We start from the raw sequence: 17,027 nt of genomic DNA, 5'->3' as shown, positions 1-17,027 counted from the left end.
AGAAATTGTTCAAATATGGACCCTTTAATTTGTGTAAAAACAGGTATACAGACAAAGAAGGTCATATTTATTTAATCTAATGTAACCAGATATAGATACATAAATCCATTATGTATTATGAATGAAAATACCAGTGGAGAATTTATCACTACAGGCATATAGTCTCAAAACTATCAACTTTTACATGATAAATTAAAGTATTTACAGTGTTTACGAGTTTGTGTCAACCAGGATACACCTCCCCGAGGAGTACAAATTTATACCTTTGTTTGTTCCTGACATATTCTTAGGAAAACGGAAACCGTTCTAAAATAGACGAGAGGAACAAATAAACAGACAGCGCGGAGGTGGAGCTGCAGGGAAGCCCCCAGCAAGGTATAAAGAGACGTGCTAAAATAGACCGATGAAAGGAGGAGGTAGCACACGTAAACAAAGCCAGCGGACAGGCCCAGGTGGACTAACAGAGAGACAAACTTAATTTAAGGCTAATGGATTTTAAAGTCTTTAAAAACAAACATGAGACGGGCAGTTCATTAAATAGTTCATTATGTATTTTCCTCTGATTAAGGAGAGTTTCCAGCAGTTGTCCTGGTGCTGTCACTCTGTCTCTTATCAGCTTCCCCTCACACGGCTCAGTGTCAGTTTCCTACATCCTGCTACAACGAGCTGCACAGTTATCATCTCTGTACCGTCTTTCTTTCAGTTAAGCTGTATGACACCAAAAAAGGTTGATTCTGTGTCCATAGAGATGAGGGCTTCAGGCCTGTGTGGTATCACCAACTCTAGCTCATCGTCCTGATGTAGATGCACTATGCCTGCAACAGAGGACACATATATAAAGGAATGGCTGTATATTATATCATTTTATACAGTCTATGATATGAAGGTATTAGAAGAGATACAGGATGTCTGACAAATTAAAGGAAAAACTGACATAACATCTTGGAGGCCCATACAAACAGCTTGTATGTTAAATCCTTATAGACTACAAATCAAGGTAAGTTGATATATATTTAATCATTTGATAACTTAAGATAAGTTAAAGGAACATTTTAACAGTTTGGTAAATACAAACATAGAGGCCCTTCCTGTCACTAGTTAGATGAGAAGATTGATACCGCTTTCACACCCGTATGGTAAATATAAAGCTAGTGCCTGCAGCCACTTAGCTTAGCTTAGCACAAAGAGTGGAAACAGAACCATTAGCCAGCGTCTGTCCAATGGTGACAAAGTCCTTCTTTGCAAGCACTCCTTAAGCTTTAAAAGTTAACCAATATAAAACTAGCATCTTTAGCTTAGCTTAGCTTAGCTTAGCTTAGCGGAAACAGATAGCCCGGATCAGTCATATGGTGACAAAATTGTTCTGCTTGCACTCCTTGAGCATTGAAGTTAACAACCCACTTTACGTTATACATTATGCTATCATCAGATATCTCTTTAGCCTAGCTTAGCACAAAAGTGTAAACAGATCTTGCACTCCTGAAGTTTTTGAAGTTAACATCACACTTAACGGTAAATATGAAGCTAGCATCAGCAGCCCATTAGCACATTAGCTTAGCTTCCCTTAGCACAGTGATGGAAAAACTTTGCCAAGATCTGTCAAATGGTGACAAAATCCTGCTAGCTGCTAGCCCTCCTGCAGCTAATGAAGGGCACTTCATTCTTGCTTAACTCTAAACATCTCATCTGTTGAATCTGAACATAAACTGAAATGTAGATGAAGTGTTGTGGTTTGAGAGAGTGGGGCCAGACTAATTCTTGGATAGAAGCAGACTGGCAACCTCAAAATGATAATGATAGTCCAGAAAGGCACTTCTCCTGGCCAAGAAATAGTCAGGCACAGCAAATTACATCTCAGAAAACCACAATGGGTTGTTTTTACACTTGTTTGTTGTACAAATTAAAAGCCAGGAGGCACATTTTGTCCAAGCTTTGGAAGACTCAGGCTTGTCTGTGTGCTAGTTTAAGCTAACCCTCTGCTAGCTGTAACTTCTTGGTATTTACCATACAGACGTGAGAGTGGTGTCAATCTTCTCATCTTATTCTATTTTTAAAAAAGCAAGTTAGCATGTTCCTTAAAATGTTTAGCTATATATCTTTGCCTCTCTGACCTGTTGTGTAGCATGTATTGGCAGGAGTATGATCAGGCATTTCTTGCAGGCAACGCAATAGCTCTGTCGATGTTATTCCTGTTTCAGTTGAACTCCAGCATTGAATAACATGACCCATAACAGCACTTGGGCTTGTGAACAAAACCTGTGAATTGAGCAGAACATTAGCAGAATAGTTGGAACAAATCAGATGTAAATCAACTTAGTTATGCTTGAATTACAGTGACACAATACTTGTCCAAACACCAAGTAATAACCGTCTTCTTGGACAACAATTCTGTTTTCCTTCTGTGAAATTGCATTTCCTTGCTGCGCAGAAACCGTCCAAGGGATCACTAATATATTTCCTATGGGAGAAGGCAAGAAACACTCATTCAAAATAATGGCATACGGTGCAATGCTGAAGCCAAACACTTGAATGTAGTTTTACCTCTCATGTCTGGCTGTTTGTTGGTGTTAGCTGTTAAATACAGGAATGATGTTGGAGCTGGCAACAGAGAGAAATAAACATAAGACTTTAATTTTATTAACTTAGCATTCACCGTTTATGTGCTCACTAACAGATTAGACCGTTGCTAATGGACACATCTTTAGTCCTCAGCTCCAACCCACCTCTGCAGCTGCCCTGTTCCCTTTTTACTCTCAGAGATGAGACTTTCAGAGAACTCTGAGCTCTTTGCAAAGTACTTGGCTTTAAGTCCTTAGAGAAAACAACGCATTAGGAGAAAATGTATTATTGCAGCGTTATCTGAATGATCACTAATGGCATAAATCTCAGTAGTACAATGTCCAAGATGACTCCATCCTGCATAATCAGTGACATACCTCCCTTGTTTTAGACTTCTTGGCCTCTCTCCCATTGACTCCCTCAGAACGTGGCTGATTTAATTGTAGAATTATGTCCCCTTGGAGTTTGCGAAAATCATTTTTTAAAACACTGGCTCTGTGCACCAGGAAAAGACTAAGACAAAACATGAACGCTGTAAGTGATAATAAAGCATTGTATAGCATTGCGAGACCAACGAGACAGACTGGATGTCCTCAAGTTACTCAGAAGGGTGAGGTCACATGTCAGTTAACCCCGGAAACCTAAAATGTTCAGTTTCAAAATTAGTTTCTAAATGAGGAACTATCTTCTCTCTGCCTCTCAAGATGGAACTCATTTAGATTGTATGAAGATTACACACGGAATTTATTGTATTGTGAAACTTGCAGTCAAAGTAGAAGCCACATTTTAATAAAGACAAAAGGCCTCAGTCAAAGAACATCACTCGTTCTCGTCTGTACTCGTGCCAGCAGACTCAAATGTGAAAAGTTTTAACCTTTTAAATCAATACCACTCGCTGCTCCAACACAAAAGACAGACAAATGCCTTTAGACAGAAAATGAAACATTTTAATCCATCAATCAGCTCCATTTACAAAAGTATATCCCATTTTATATACAATATGTACAGAGACGTATAAACAACTATCATTTTTCCACATGGATTCATTCATACGGTTACTAAACAATAGCACTGTAACAAAACATATCACTGATATTCTGCAGGGATGCTGTAGTGCAAATGTGCGCAAAATATATAGTGCTGTTGCTCTGTGAAGACCTTATAACTCCAGTTTTAATGGGGTTTTCTCAGCTTTGCATGGATACCTTTATACTTGCTTTGAACATTTAATAGATCTTTTAATCATGTTTATAACCCAGGGGCATATGGCGCTTTAAACCCTTTGTTAAACCACTTATTTATAACTGTTACGGTCATTAAATTAATTCAACAGACCAAGTGTAAAAATTGCAAATGAAACACTTTGAATGGCTTCTGCTTTGGGAGATACAAGATTATCATTCAACAGCACTTAAAACATGTAAATATTAAGTATATGTCAGCGCAGTGTCCTTCCTTGTTATAGAGAGAGAGATGCCGTCTGTGTTGACACAAAATGCAGACTATAAATAGACTCTTGTTTGATGAGGATCTCTTTGCATAGAATCAACGTGAGGGGAAGCATTAAAGTCTATCATGTCCTTTTTAAAACAGAAATGTCACCAGAGGGCTTTCATAACTTTATCAATTTGGGCAAGACTTTGGTTTAAAGTTGCAGCTCATTTGTCCACCATGAGCAACTTCTCCTTTCCGTCCAGTGCTGCTGTGCTGTGTAGTTATCAGTTCTGTCCAGCAGATGGAGCCTCTCCAAGTCTGACGCTTCCCAGGAAGGTGGTGTGGTTGGTCATGCTGATGAGCGTGTCCTCATACACTATGCGTATGGAGATCCTCTGGCCGGCGCGCAGCAGGCTCACGCCAGCCGTGTAGCAGGTGTTGAACTTGCGCTGTCCCGTCTCGATGCTGCAGGTGCAGCGCAGGAACGGGTTGGAGTCCACCATCACCTCATAGCTGGCAATGTCGGTGAAGTTGAGGTAGTACACCTGGTGAAAAGACATAAAATTCACAAAAGACTGAGAGGGGTAGTCAAAACAAGTCCACATGATATTTAAGAGCTGATTTAAAGCTGAAACAGCTGGAATATCAGAGTAGCCAACAAGGCTTTGAGTTATAGACGTTCACATTTAAGCACAGGCAGAGGCAGAAGAGATATATCTTAATATACAACTCCAACATTTATGGAGAAGGAAAGCAAGCAAGTTTTAAATCTTAACTAGAAACTGCCAGTTCTGTTGAGTCTGACCTGTAAATTATAAGAGTTACGTCAAGGACCGTACTCACTTCTACCTGACTATATATGAAGTAGACACCGTCCAGCAGCACCTCCAGCTCTCCAGAGCGAGAGTGCATTTTAAAGACGCGGTGATGGATGGACACCATCTTCCAGTTCCTAAGGATGCCTTCAGAGAGATCTAAACATGTCACAACAAACAAACAAGAGGCACACAGTCATCATAAACAGCTATCAGCGGTTTTTAACTGCAACCAGAGCTCCGTGCTGGCAGGGAAAATAAACCTGCTAATGACGCTCCTTTTACATGACAAAGTGATGAATCTGCTCGCATGGGAGGCTTCTGCTCTTGACCCGAGTTAACTCATATCTGACTTATAATATAAGCCTGTAACTGTACACTAATCCTATAATAGCTACGGGATTATGTTAGGGTTACTATAATCTTATACATGTACATATTAGTAGCAATATTGAGCCCTCTAAAGCAGAAAATCTGAGTCAAACTGCAACGAATAAAGAAAATAAGTTTAAAAAATGACCGAATCTGGCATGTTTATGTGTTCTGGCTGGGATGTGTTTATTAGAACAGTTGCAGACACAGATCTCTGACGAAGGACACTGACAGGGATTAGGCCTGTTTATTGTTCTGTGTCAAACACAGGGGTGTAACTACAACCGAGAACAGACAGAAGACCCACCTTCTCTCACTTGGATTGTCGTCTCCTGCCCTTGCAAATGAACCACTGCAGGCTGAAAGACACAAAGATCTCTGGTGACTACTCTGGATGCGCAGTAAAACAAGAGAAGCAGCTGTTTCATCAGGGGTTTTGTGTTCGGCTGAAATTCAATTTTTAAAGCTGACATACTCTACCTGGAATTCTTTTGTTTTCGTCCTATCGGGAACCCCTGTAACAATACGAGAGAGAGAAAGAGAGATACAAGATAAAAGTTCTGGCCTTCGACACTGCCGAGGAGAAGAGATGATGATTAAAACAAAACAAACAGTGAAATAGTTTAAAGATGGATCACTGCTATCCCACAGTATGTTTGACAGCCTGCACCAGAGACTCGCACTGAGAAGGCAATGAGTTCACCGATTTTGACAACCTGAGCCCCCTTCTAGTGTGGGAACGCGTCGACATGCAGGAAAGTACTGTAATCTAAGAACAAATCTCTCAACTCGTGGGTGTTTTCAGCTTCTCTGGCTCCGCTCTCGGCTATCTAAGCGTGTTATCGTGTCGTTTATGCTTTATACCTGACGGACCTTGACTGCCCGGAGGTCCCTGTGGCCCAGGGGGTCCAGGCGGTCCTGCTGGCCCCACAGCATTGCTCCCAGGAATACCGGGGATTCCAGGGATGCCCGGTGGCCCCTGTGGGCCCGGAGGACCAGGGGGACCAGGGGGCCCCGGCACTGACCTCTTTTTCCCTGTAAAGAGAGAAAGCAATATGCATCAGACTGAGAAGAACTACTTTTGTCTGGAGATTCATTTTATTTATATAGCCTGAAATCAAAAATCGTCCTCTAATGGCTGAACAATCTGTACGGATTCTGATATGAAGAGAGTAAACAGGCAGGAGAAGGTCCCTAAAGGACAGACTCAGATATGGAAAGCCTGTCATTCCCTGTAAGCCAAAACAATTAAAGGACTTTCCAAGGACACATACAGAAAGTAAGCAGCAGGTAGCCGCAGCACTACAACGACCAACAGAAATGAAATGTAGGCCACGTTCTGCTTTACCTTTTTTCTTGTCTTTCCTCTTCTCCTTCCCAGTCGATTCTGTAAGAGAGCAAAAGCAGTGTGATCACGCTTGAAATGCTCTCCTGAACAATTATCATCTCGGATAACATCTCGAGTGTCCCGCTCATGCTATGTAGGTATCTAAAATAGGCTAAAATAACAGATTCAGATGTGCGGCACTGAGCTCTGGAGTGGAGGTATGTCAGTCTGTGGTATCTTCTAGTGTAGTAATTTGTAAGTGTGGTTTCACCTCCTCTGTATGAACAAGTGCCTTAAGCATTCACAGGCAGTGGAACTGGAGAAGATCATTAGAGAGATACTTTATCCTGCCAAAATCCTTTTCTTTGAATTAAGCCCAGATGGAGAATGCAGATGAAAGTGTGTCTACATGTGGGTGTGTGCATGTGTTTGTGTGCGTGTGTGTCTCCCCTTTATAACACACACGTGTGTGTGTGCGTGCATGGAGGTTGGTGGGGCATCTATGTCAGTGCTTGAAAGACAAAACGCACTTAGAGTGCATCTGTGTGCGTGTGTGTGTTTTCTCTGTATGCAGCTGAAGAATCCTTTTCAAACAGCCGTCTCGCTGCTCTTGTGTTTACCATGTCATTACAACTACAAAGGCCATTTAACCTTAAAACCTCACAGTTTGAGTCCCCCTCAAACATATGGCCAGTGTTTCTCCTCTGGCTAAATGACTGGATGCATCCGCATAGATTTCTCTTAACGAGCAGCCCTATCTGGAATCTGGTGCCCGTTAGGAGTGCCCAGAACACACACACACACACACACACACACACACACACACACACACGCACACACACACGTGCAAACAAGGGACACACACACACATATACACACAAACACACACATCTAAGGCTGAGATTACAAAAGCCTTTGTCTGTGCGCTGAGAGCAGAGGAGAGACCTGGGAATGATTAGTGTTTAGAGGCTCGGGACTTTACTGATTTATGTAGAAAGTCTCAAAGGTGAGTTTTTTCTTCTAATTTAAACACAATCACTAAACTTCCCCCCAAGTATTCGGTGTCACGCCACAGACATCGGAATGCCTTGTGATCATGCTGCACTTGTTGCACTCAGACATGAAACTTCAAAGGCTCGGCTTTTTTTATTTGCATAGCTCACATTCTAAACAAAAACTACAAAAGCACATTCAGACGCATCAGCCTTATGGCTTTCTGAGCAGCTATTGATTGCGATAAATCAATTTGTTGGGATTAATGAGACCCAGAAAGTCTCGGATGATATCTTTGTTCTTCGAATTAACTGCGTGTTCTACAAAGTGATTTTTATTTTCTGATGTTTCAGAGCTGACACATAACACAGCTGGGTTCCAAAGCCGAGACCTGCTCAGAAAAACAGATAAAACAGATATTTTCGGGGACCTCGTATTATTTTGAGACGGGGGAAATCAGCGAATGGCTTCGCTGTCTGTTTCAAATTGGTGAAACCCTCCCAAACTCCTTGTTGTCCTTGTTTGCTATCCAAGTAATAATCAATCCCATTCCGTTTAATCCCTCGCTCTATAAACTAGGCAACATTATGTGGTGGAGCTGCTTTGTTAAGTAGGCACAAAGCAGTAAAAATTCGATTTCCACAAAAAGTGAGAAACTGTTAAACTGTTTTCAAATTTAAAGAGCCCTAAGCCCACCGAAAGCCTGCTATTTACACTGTACCGAGTCCCCTCCAACCAGGCAGAGTTATGGAGACCGTGGCCAAACAGTCCAGCTGGCGGCTGCCAAGTACTTCCAGAAAATAGACCGATGCAGGTGCACCACAGAGCAATTGTTTGTGGGGTTCTTTGTAATCAAATTGGAGTTTTGGCTTTAAAAGTGAAAGGGCAGACTTGGGAAACAATTAACAGAGAGTGTCAGCGCAACTAACGCACCAAGGACAAAAGAGAGCAGAAGAACAAGATGCTACATCCATTAGAAATAACAGAAGAAGAAGAACATGCCTGTTTCTGGCTGCTTGCCGGGACTCCTTTTCGCTCGCTGAGTTATGCCCCTGTGGTCCTCCGTGGCGTGGAAGTCGCTATTTCTGTGCAGTAACTTCTCCTGGTGAAAACAAAAGAAAATATTAATGATCATGAAAAATTCATAAAGAGCTTTCTGCACACAGACTTCCCTCTGAATATTCAAACAGGCCAGGAGCATCTCAGATTTATTCACCGAAGCCAAAAAATGAGTGATACAAGGTTTTTGAGAGCGAAACCCGTGTTACAAGTGGCCTTTCTGTTCTCGGGTATAATGTTTGCACAGACACAACTTGGGGCATTTGAGACACCGTCAGCCGGCACATTCATTTGCGGCCAAGTCATTGTCTGTCCCATTGGGGCTGTAACCCATCCTGTAACCAGAGTCACTCTTGTCTGTGTTTCTGCCGTTTGAGACAGTCACCTGGACACGACTGCTCCAAAATTCACCTCTTACCACAAAAGGAGGGCATGAATTGCGGTTAATGTGATAGCAATACCCATTCACAGGCACCTGGTCCCAGCCCTATTGAGAGGTGGCATGAATAAGCTAAAAAAAATGGAGTCAAAGAAAAGGATCTGATGGAGCTGCTCTGAGCTCATCCCTAAAAAAAAACTAAAGCTATGCTACAGCGGCGGGGTGTTCCCATGGGCGAGTGAGTGACGGGCCAAACCGCATGCCTGTGTTCTTGTGTGACTGGTTCTGGTCGTCCTAAATTCACATGAACTCTGCAGGACGCGCTGAACTGACTGTAACACGCCGGAGACGCGACCGGCTCTGACAACCAACAAAAGCCATTCCGTGCTAAGGATTCAGAAGTTTAGAAACGCAGATTGTTCAAAGTCGCCCTCGGTTAAGACAGCCAGTTCATGACATCTTTGGAGGACTCCCAGAACCAGATAGACAAAAGGGAACTCGGCGCTCGAAACACAACAAGACCACCCAAAGGCTTCTTTTCGTCGAGCCGCGCAGATATACGAGATCGCTTTCGGTCACACTTTGGAGTGTCAGCGTAAATAATGGTAGGAGTGAAAGATAAAGGCGCTCAATAGCTGAGGACAGATCAGACAACTTGTATTTGTGCTGGACATCTGCTTGGAGTTTGGATAACTGACATCTCCAAAGCAGCGACACGTGCTGCACCTTAGCACGGATCAGAGGATAATAAATTATGATGTAGCGTTTATTCTCACTGCTGGGGATCAGACAAGCTTACTGACAGACACTTTGACCTCTTAGGGCCAGTTGGGTACAACATGACATATTCCACGTTTCCATTTGTTACGCTTGAGTAAACATAGCTGTTGAACCCCGACGGCGAGAAATCTCCTTCTCCTGAAAGCAGCGTGAACTCCCAGTGCCTCTTTGTGTGGTTTCAGCGAGCAGAGCCACTGAAAGACCATAAGAAGACAGACAAGAAAAGTTATGTTTCGAGTTTTCTCCCATACCTCGTCTCAGATGTGGGAACCCCCTCCTGCGGTGAGGGATGAGCTGTATCATGTCAAACACCCCCCGCTGGCTGTGTTGGGCAAGCTCAAAGCAGTTAAAGTCTACATGCCTGTCCAGCTGCCAGCCATGTCTGACCTTATAAGCACGGGAATTCCAGCCCGATGGAGGAGTGTGTGTTGGAACGGTTTATCGACACACACAGACCTCCAGATGTTCCCGCGAGCAGCGACGTTTGCTGTTCATTTGGTGCGCAGGTGTCTCCACATCTCGTCTCCAGCTGTTGGCATATAGGGGGCTTTTACTTCTCAAAGGATTCGGGGTGTATGTTCAGGCATATGGCATTACACTTTCGTCTGTTCTGACAGCCAAACATGATTCAACAGCCAATTTCTGGCCCGAGATTAAGCTCCAGCAGAACGACAAAAAACAAACAAGCAATCTGCTGGGCTGCTACCAAACTGGTGCATGAGATGAAGGCAACAAAGTGATCTTTTGAAAAAGTTATTCCATTAAACGACTATGAGAAACGGTTGTTTGCTTCATTTGACTTCATTACAACATTTACAGCCTTCAAAGGCATGCAGAGTTACAGTAAATCAGGATGACAACGTGTTGGTATGTATGCCAAGTGCCAACTATTGAGTAAACCATTCTTTTTTCAGCACAAGGGGGAAAAATGCTATTAATTAGAGGCCTTTCAAATCTTCAAAGCGTGGGGGGTGCTGTTGCGCGCAGAGGACGCGATTCCCTGTTGCTCCGTGAGGATATGACTAAAATTCAGTCACCGCAGGGATGTGTAATTTTGCCATCACAAGACTTCTTTTTGCCCTATTAACACTTAGTATTACAACAGCTTGTATCTGCAGCTTATAAAACCCAAACTCCCTGACATTTAAGCTGTCTGTGGAAACAACACGCTACAGCTTCGGTCTCTGTACCGCGCTCGCATTCTTGTGGCGGTAACTCCTCGAAGGACTTGGACCAGCAGTGACAATTAGTCACTAAGTTGCGGTTGAGAACGTGAGGTTACAAAGTTGAGGAGGTGAAACTGGGGGCTTGTGGCTGCGGGCTCCAGATGCAGACAGGGTGCCCATCGCTGCTGAACAAGCGTTACTCAGTGTAACGGCAGGCAAAGTGCTGATAACAGATGGCTTATAATACTCCTGTGATTCACACTCCTGGACGGGACAATGACGGCGTGTTTCTTCTTAAATATAACACAAAAAGGAGTGTCCGTACCCCAGCCAATATCAGACACAGCTCTCTGGAAGACCCATATGTTTTCAACCATAACTCGGGTAATTTAATAACAGCATCCATAGATTGTCATCTAAAAAAGCTGTGGAGCTCAACCTAAGGGAAATGTTGCCTGTCAGCAGCCAATCACGTGTCACATTGTTGCAACACTTGCTGGCAAAGTGACTTCTAAGTGAATGCCTTGAGAATTTATTATTTTGGTGGATGTTTGTGACTCTGGACTTAATTTTTACTGGGCGTGTACGCCATCCGTCTGTCAAGACGGTTCAGTCTTATGTGGAAGAGTTTGCAGCCTCGTATCTCTGATGTTTCCACCTCCTCTGCCTTGTGCTTCAATAACACTTGTGTCCACTCCACTTAGATCCTCACACGGAGGCTAGTTTTATCGGTACACATGATTCTGCTGTTTTAACTAATCATGCACTGGTCACAATTAAAGTAGATGTGGGTGACAGCCCACCCTGGCGCCCCAGAGCTCGTACGCTGCTGAGGACTTTGGGTCCCATCAAACTGACTCTTTTAATAGCCGTTAACTAGACTCCAGATGTTTCAGCATCTGTTCCCTGTGAGACTTTGAAGGCACACATCAGAGGAGAAAATTATTTCATATAATGGTTATAAGAAAAATGTTAGGCAAGAATAAAAAGCAATCCAAGCTAACACAATTAAGTGTTCCATGGGTGGATTTTTGTTATGTCTCACTCTGAGGTCAGGTGAGAGAGGGTCAGGCTGAGTGCCAGAGACACTTGCTCTTGTTCACTAAAGCTCTGCATCACGCTCGTGTTTCAGGCCTAAGAGCTACACACACACACACCTGGGAGGGGCTTTTTACTGTTGGGAACTGCGCAGATCTGCTGGACAGCTGGGGTTTACTGCCTTGCTCAAGGGCATAACAACTGAGACTGTTGAAGGGAAGACTGTTTATTCACGTCCCAGGCTCGCACCATAAATGACCACATCATCTGCTCTCATTAAGAAGCAACTGAAAAGGTGCGAGATGTTAAGTGGTACGTAATTTTTAGGTGCATTTCTGCAGCGAAGGTCCAATCAAGAGGCGTCCATTCTTCTTCGCACTTTGTTGTATCATATCCTGCTACAATGAGCAATCATTTCTGGGAAAGATTTTAGGAAATTTTAGAACAAGTTGAGACCGGATAAAAAAATATTGTTTCAATTTCTGCACTAACATCTGTGAAAACAGATATCCGGACAGATAAAATTGTTTCTTACAACTGATCAAAAGCTTTTCGTATTACAGCTTGTATCGCCAAGATCCTGATCTGGGAGTTATAATGACAACCATTTTCTTCAGAACAGGTGTTTATCTAAAAAAAATAGTCTTTTTTTTTCAGGGCCAGTTAAACAAATGGCGAGTTATAGTTAAAGTAGAAAAATTGAATGTAATAAGTTGATTAAAAATACATTAACTCCCAGAATGAACACAGGATAGTTTGTGCTTTTCTTATTCAAACTAATGAACAAGAAACCCTAGATACGCCTTTTCCAACAGGCACTTAAGAGAAGATATTTACACGTTAAGACTGTCCGCATAATTTCCCAATTAAAAATAACCGTATCCTATTAAATACCATGATCCAAACAGAACAACGGTTCTCTTCCAGTTCTGTTTGACTCAAGAAAACGCTAAAGGGGAGAATAATACCTCTTGATTTTCACTGGGCACGCCGTTTAGCATGGCTGATTTACGTTCGACAGTGCATGCTCAGTTGAAACTATCTGACACACACTCAAATAGGTGTGCAAAACTGTTATGACATGATAGGAAGCCACAACACGCGTCTTGTCCAGAAAACATCTCAACATCTGAGCAGAGGTAAACTTTGAAACGCTGCATCAGAGTGAATGTTTGTTCCTATACGTGATCACTTTGGCGTTGCTTGTTGTCTGGGATGACTGTTCATGTTCTGTTACACTTGTCTGTATACCTGCCCGTCGCATTCAATTTCACTCATGCTGCTCAAGTGCCTTTGATGAAGACTTGTGTGAAGAAATCCAATAAACAATTTTTTGCTGCACAAAAAAAGACTCTTCAAAGGAAATGCTTGCAAAGCTAACAAGTGCGGCCGCTGCGTCCAAATGCCACATGCTCCTGTTTCTCCAACTATGTAAACTGTGGGATGTGTAATCAGAGTTGTTTAATGCAGACATCTGGCACGGACAGCATCACAGCGCTGTTAAATATTTACAGCTGGGCCACAGTCTTTCACCTCATGAAGCGTCACCATCTGGGTTGAATACCAGAGCCCATCTCGCTCGGTTTTAACCAGGGAAACCAAACTAAAATAAGCTTTGCAAAGCACTAAATGAATAGGCTGAGCTTTCCACTTGTGAAAGGAAAATATTACAAACACCAAAAACCAGCATCTGAACTCGATAATGTTTCCTACAGAGACATAAATGCCTCCATCCTGTACAAACTCCTCCGGGTGGTTATCATGTTTAGGGGTTCTGCACAACTTCATGTCCAGCCAATGCCCCACACAGAGGATCATTTTCTCTCAAAGGTTACACAACCGGTGACACATGAGCTAATTGAACAAGCAAAGTTGAGACCTACACTTGGTCCCTTTGTACTGATGAGATTAGGGAGTGTGAGGAGGTGGTGGTGGTGAGGAAGAGGAGGGGGGGCGGCTGTTGCCAAAGCCACAGACAACACACTGAACATTCAATCAGGCCGCTGCCAGAAAAGAAAACACATGTGAGACAAGGCTGGCTCAGATCCAAGTACCAACTGCCCCATCTAAGTCCTGATGAATTTACATCAGCCCCTGGGCTTTGCACCTGCTGGTGATCCAGTTAATTTTCCGTCCACCTGCTGCAGCACACTGACTGACCCGTCTGTGGGGATCCAGCTGGGCAGGCTGCCTAAGGTTTGAGCATCAACCTCTGTCTGTTCAGGGAGAGCTGGAAACAGGACAAATTGGGTTAAATGGGGGTTGATTAAGGCAAAAATAAAATGATACCCATCGTATCTTCTTTTCTTCTTGTAATGAAGGCATCATTTCTGTACAATACCTCACCTGACTTCCCTGATATGTTTACCTGAAAACGACACTTTGGCCAGGTGACAGACTTGAAGACTATACCTTGGTGCATCTTTGTCCAAGAGGCTGACTCACGCACACAGGAGCCCTACTTCAAAACATATTTGTCTGGAAACTGAGCTGGTAAAACTTCGTGACAGGCTACTGTAAAATAAGTTGCCCAGAAACATGCCATGACAGAGTACAGACAAAAAACCTGACACCGTGATACGGGAACAGGAGGACGGACGGAGGTGAATGAACACGAACAGCCTCCGTGAGAGGAATGAAAACAATGCCGTCTTAAATGACACTGAATGGCTGTTCATTTAACTTTACATTTTAACAGTTTCTTTTTGGTTTTTATGGTGTTTTTACCTCATGACCTTCTCCGCCGCGGCTGCTCCCGGGGTCCGGTATCCGCGGGTGTCCGGGGGAGAGCACCGCCGCCGGGTCAGCCAGGTCACTCCCCGCTAGTGTCAACATGGTGTCCCGCTTCTGGTGGATAATTTCCCTTTTGACTTCGGAGCGCAGGTCCAAATAGCAGACGAGGGTGACAGCGTGCAGACACAGCGACAGCAGGAATAATCCCAGGAAGACAACACTGCTGCTGCTCCGACTCCTGCACTTCTTGCTGCACGTGCAGGGAGCCGCTCTGGGCATCACTTTGTCCGGGAAATCCTCCGCGGATGAACCATCGCATGCCATTATCGGACTGAGCGCGAGGCAGACGCTCTTTATCTCGGCATAATCGGCTCGTTTTATCTCGCGCGGGCCGCGGCTATTCATCAACGTGGAAACTCATAGGTGCAGCAGCAGCAGGTCGGCGCAAACTTCTTCGAGTATCTGTAGTAACAATGGAGACCCGCCCACCTCGGCTGTGATTGGCTGAGGACAATTACGAAGCCAGACAATCCGGGCCAGAGGTTGGGGGCTGGATGAGCCAGGTGCAGTAGTTGAGCGACACCTAATGGACAAAAGGAGCAACTGCAACGCCGAAGAGATGATTATTATAAGATGTGAAGATACCCCCCTCTTTATGTTTGTTGTTCAATCTGTCGTGTGATTATGTCTCACTTTGAGGGCACATTTCGTGACCTTCCTCAAACATTTATTTTCCTTTATATGAGTGTAAACGGGGAGGGTTAGTCTCTGATGTAATGTGTATGTTTATGCATGTGTTTTATGTGTTTCAGGCTTCAGACATGCTATTTTTCATGACAGAACTCTGTTTGGCATTTTGTTGTTGTTATGTGGGTGGCACAGACCTGATTCAAACTCCTGGTAAATATTGCCCGGTGTTGTTATTGAAAAGAACAAGCGGTTGATGATTGCATCCATTTCATCAAAGAGTGGAAAAGTATTGCAAATTATATTCTTAAACAGACATTATACAATTATACTCAATTACATCTGGACCAGGCAGTATGATAGCAGGCCTGGAAGAGAGTCAAAGTCACAGTGAGGTCAGCAGCAGTCTGTGTACAACACCATCAAAGACTCTAAACATGCGTCACTCAGCCGGACATGCAGGAAAAGTTTGACATTTGTGTTACCATGAAGCCAGCTGAGGACAATGCTTTAACAAGATTGAACGTGGCACTGCAGTTTCTACATTTTTCGACATCCAAAGCAGACCCCACTTTTGTTCTCTTCAGATGTCGACACTTTGATCTCTGAAGCAGGGAACCAGAGGTAGTTTGAGCTCAGTGTGTCCTTGAGATGATGAAACCAGTGCACCGAGCGGGCTTGAAACTTTAAGGCGCTTGATGGATCACCAGCTTAGATTAGTTTTCAGGCAAGTGCCACAAAACATCTGTCTTTATTTCTGTGGGACAAAGTTTGACATTTGAGTGCACTTGACCTACAGAGAGGTGCACTCTTTCATAATAAGAGCTCACCCCGACAGACACTGAGGAATCGCCGGCTTTCGCTTTGTATTGTCGAGGAAAATAATAGAGAGGAATGACTTTTGGAGATCCGAATATGGGCATTTCATCACCGTGAAATGTTTTCAGCACAAAGTTGAGGCCAGAATTCATTACAATATTTCTCATTTTGCTCTCACTGCCACTGTAACATGGCCCATTTCTCTTCACCACAATCTGTCTCATTCCCTTCACTCATCTGTGGGAAAAAAAAAAGTGATTCTAGTCAGCTGCCACTGAAGGGCAGCATTGCCAAGCCATAAATCAATAATAGTACATGCCAGTGTCCTGATGAACTTGAACTTAAATCATAAAATATCCTCACATTGGCTGGGAAATGAAACAGAATCTTATATTAATATTCTGTGTGTGGATTTTTATACAGCTTTCTTGAGGACTATCGATCACATATTAAGGAACCTGCTTTCCTTCTCTCTTTCCTTCATTGTTCGAGTATATGATGGTGAAATCAAAGAGGCAAAGACATTCAAAGTAACCCTCACAGGGCCTGTGACTGAGGGCTCAGCCTAAGCATGTTTGCTACGCTTTTCATCCGAGCAGCAGCACAATGACTTTCAGAGGCAGATCATTTAGAGCTGGGATAGTTAGGCACATGCATCTTCTATGATTTCTACCCATTTTTGATACTTTTTTTTTTGGCTTAGTTTATATGAGGAGTTGCTTTAGGGTATTATTTTGTATCTTCTTGCATTTTGCATCTTTTTGGTTTTGTGAAAAGATGAGGTCAGGCGGCCCTGATGCAGAGGTCGAACCAACACACGTCACCTCACACGAGCCTGTGACAATTACAACCGGTATTTTGATGAT

At 43.4% G+C, this 17,027-nt stretch overlaps 1 protein-coding gene and 1 pseudogene across 3 annotated transcripts; both read right to left on the bottom strand.

Annotated features, from left to right (window-relative positions):
* Positions 1 to 90: 90 nt before the first annotated feature.
* Positions 91 to 3,122, bottom strand: LOC138598677 (tumor necrosis factor ligand superfamily member 13B-like; annotated as a pseudogene).
* Positions 3,123 to 3,516: 394 nt separating this feature from the next.
* Positions 3,517 to 15,055, bottom strand: eda (ectodysplasin A). 3 transcript variants are annotated; one of them, XM_069670155.1, is made up of 8 exons: positions 14,650 to 15,055; positions 8,503 to 8,602; positions 6,529 to 6,567; positions 6,045 to 6,215; positions 5,661 to 5,695; positions 5,488 to 5,539; positions 4,837 to 4,967; positions 3,517 to 4,538 (listed from the first exon to the last, which is right to left on the bottom strand). In XM_069670155.1, exons 1-8 carry the CDS (start codon positions 14,977 to 14,979, stop codon positions 4,278 to 4,280), a joined length of 1,119 nt encoding a protein of 372 aa, XP_069526256.1. In that variant the 5' UTR covers positions 14,980 to 15,055; the 3' UTR covers positions 3,517 to 4,277. The 3 variants fall into 3 exon arrangements, with proteins under 3 accessions (XP_069526256.1, XP_069526257.1, XP_069526258.1); XM_069670156.1 differs by having other exon boundaries at positions 4,843 to 4,967; XM_069670157.1 differs by having other exon boundaries at positions 6,054 to 6,215.
* Between the last annotated feature and the right edge of the window lie 1,972 nt (positions 15,056 to 17,027).

The sequence above is a fragment of the Semicossyphus pulcher genome, unplaced genomic scaffold (assembly GCF_022749685.1).
Source record: "Semicossyphus pulcher isolate SPU_LCO1_2020_fin unplaced genomic scaffold, fSemPul1.0.p SCAF_2, whole genome shotgun sequence".
NCBI lineage: Eukaryota > Metazoa > Chordata > Actinopteri > Labriformes > Labridae > Semicossyphus > Semicossyphus pulcher.
The sequence above is the reverse complement of the archived record's forward strand: the minus strand, read 5'-3'. Positions and strand labels throughout refer to the sequence as shown.

Bases quoted from the DNA above. Each gene is read 5' to 3' on its own strand.
- eda (XM_069670155.1), bottom strand. From the start codon at position 14,979: ATGGCATGCGATGGTTCATCCGCGGAGGATTTCCCGGACAAAGTGATG. The intron at 5,540-5,660 runs GTAGAGTATGTC...TGTGTCTTTCAG, and splicing joins CGAAAACAAAAGAATTCCAG to CCTGCAGTGGTTCATTTGCA. The intron at 4,539-4,836 runs GTGAGTACGGTC...TCTTTTCACCAG, and splicing joins TCATATATAGTCAGGTAGAA to GTGTACTACCTCAACTTCAC.